General features: G+C 51.3%; 1 protein-coding gene across 1 annotated transcript; it reads right to left on the bottom strand.

The window, feature by feature from the left end:
* Positions 1 to 14: 14 nt before the first annotated feature.
* On the bottom strand, positions 15 to 278 carry PPTG_22222 (hypothetical protein; the record flags this gene model as incomplete). Its single annotated transcript, XM_008902393.1, has 1 exon — positions 15 to 278. A coding segment is annotated over one exon (264 nt), but the record flags the coding sequence as incomplete, so codon positions are not given.
* Positions 279 to 552: the final 274 nt, after the last annotated feature.

Here is a 552-nt window from a genome sequence, read left to right as displayed (position 1 = left end):
ATCTTGGCGGTGACCACCAAGTCCTCACGACTCCATAGGCCTTCACTGATTCCTTTGTTGATAGCCCCGCCCATGAGCACGTCAGCTTGACCCAATGCATAGTTCTCAGCCGAGTCGAAGAAGTTGACACCTTGTGCGAAGGCAGTCTTCATCATATCGTACCAGGCGTCGATAGTATGGGCTTGGTCAGGGTACATCCAGGAACCGAGTGCAAGTTTGGACACAAGGAGGCCCGAGTCACCCAGGAAGCGGTAAGTCATATTGGTAGCAGCAGCCATGACTGGTAAGGTATGGAGGGAGGCTTGTAACGTATGAAGCAAAATAGAAAATGACGAGGCCAAAGCTGGACGGTGTTGAAAGAGCACCGTGTTTTGAGAAACTAGGATGGCGATGCCTATAATCATCATCGTCACTTCATAATCAATTACTGAAACTTCAAACATGATTTGCATGATGGAGTCGCCTCCTTCCTCGAGCAAACGTGGGACAGAGGCAGCTTCGCGAGCTCTCCTCTTTGTCCATGCATGTATGCCAGAACCCCCCCCCCCCCCC

This window comes from Phytophthora parasitica (assembly GCF_000247585.1).
Source record: "Phytophthora parasitica INRA-310 unplaced genomic scaffold supercont2.13, whole genome shotgun sequence".
Classification (NCBI taxonomy): Eukaryota; Oomycota; class Peronosporomycetes; order Peronosporales; family Peronosporaceae; genus Phytophthora; species Phytophthora nicotianae.
Note: the sequence above shows the minus strand (reverse complement) of the source record. Positions and strands in the feature narration are given on the sequence as shown.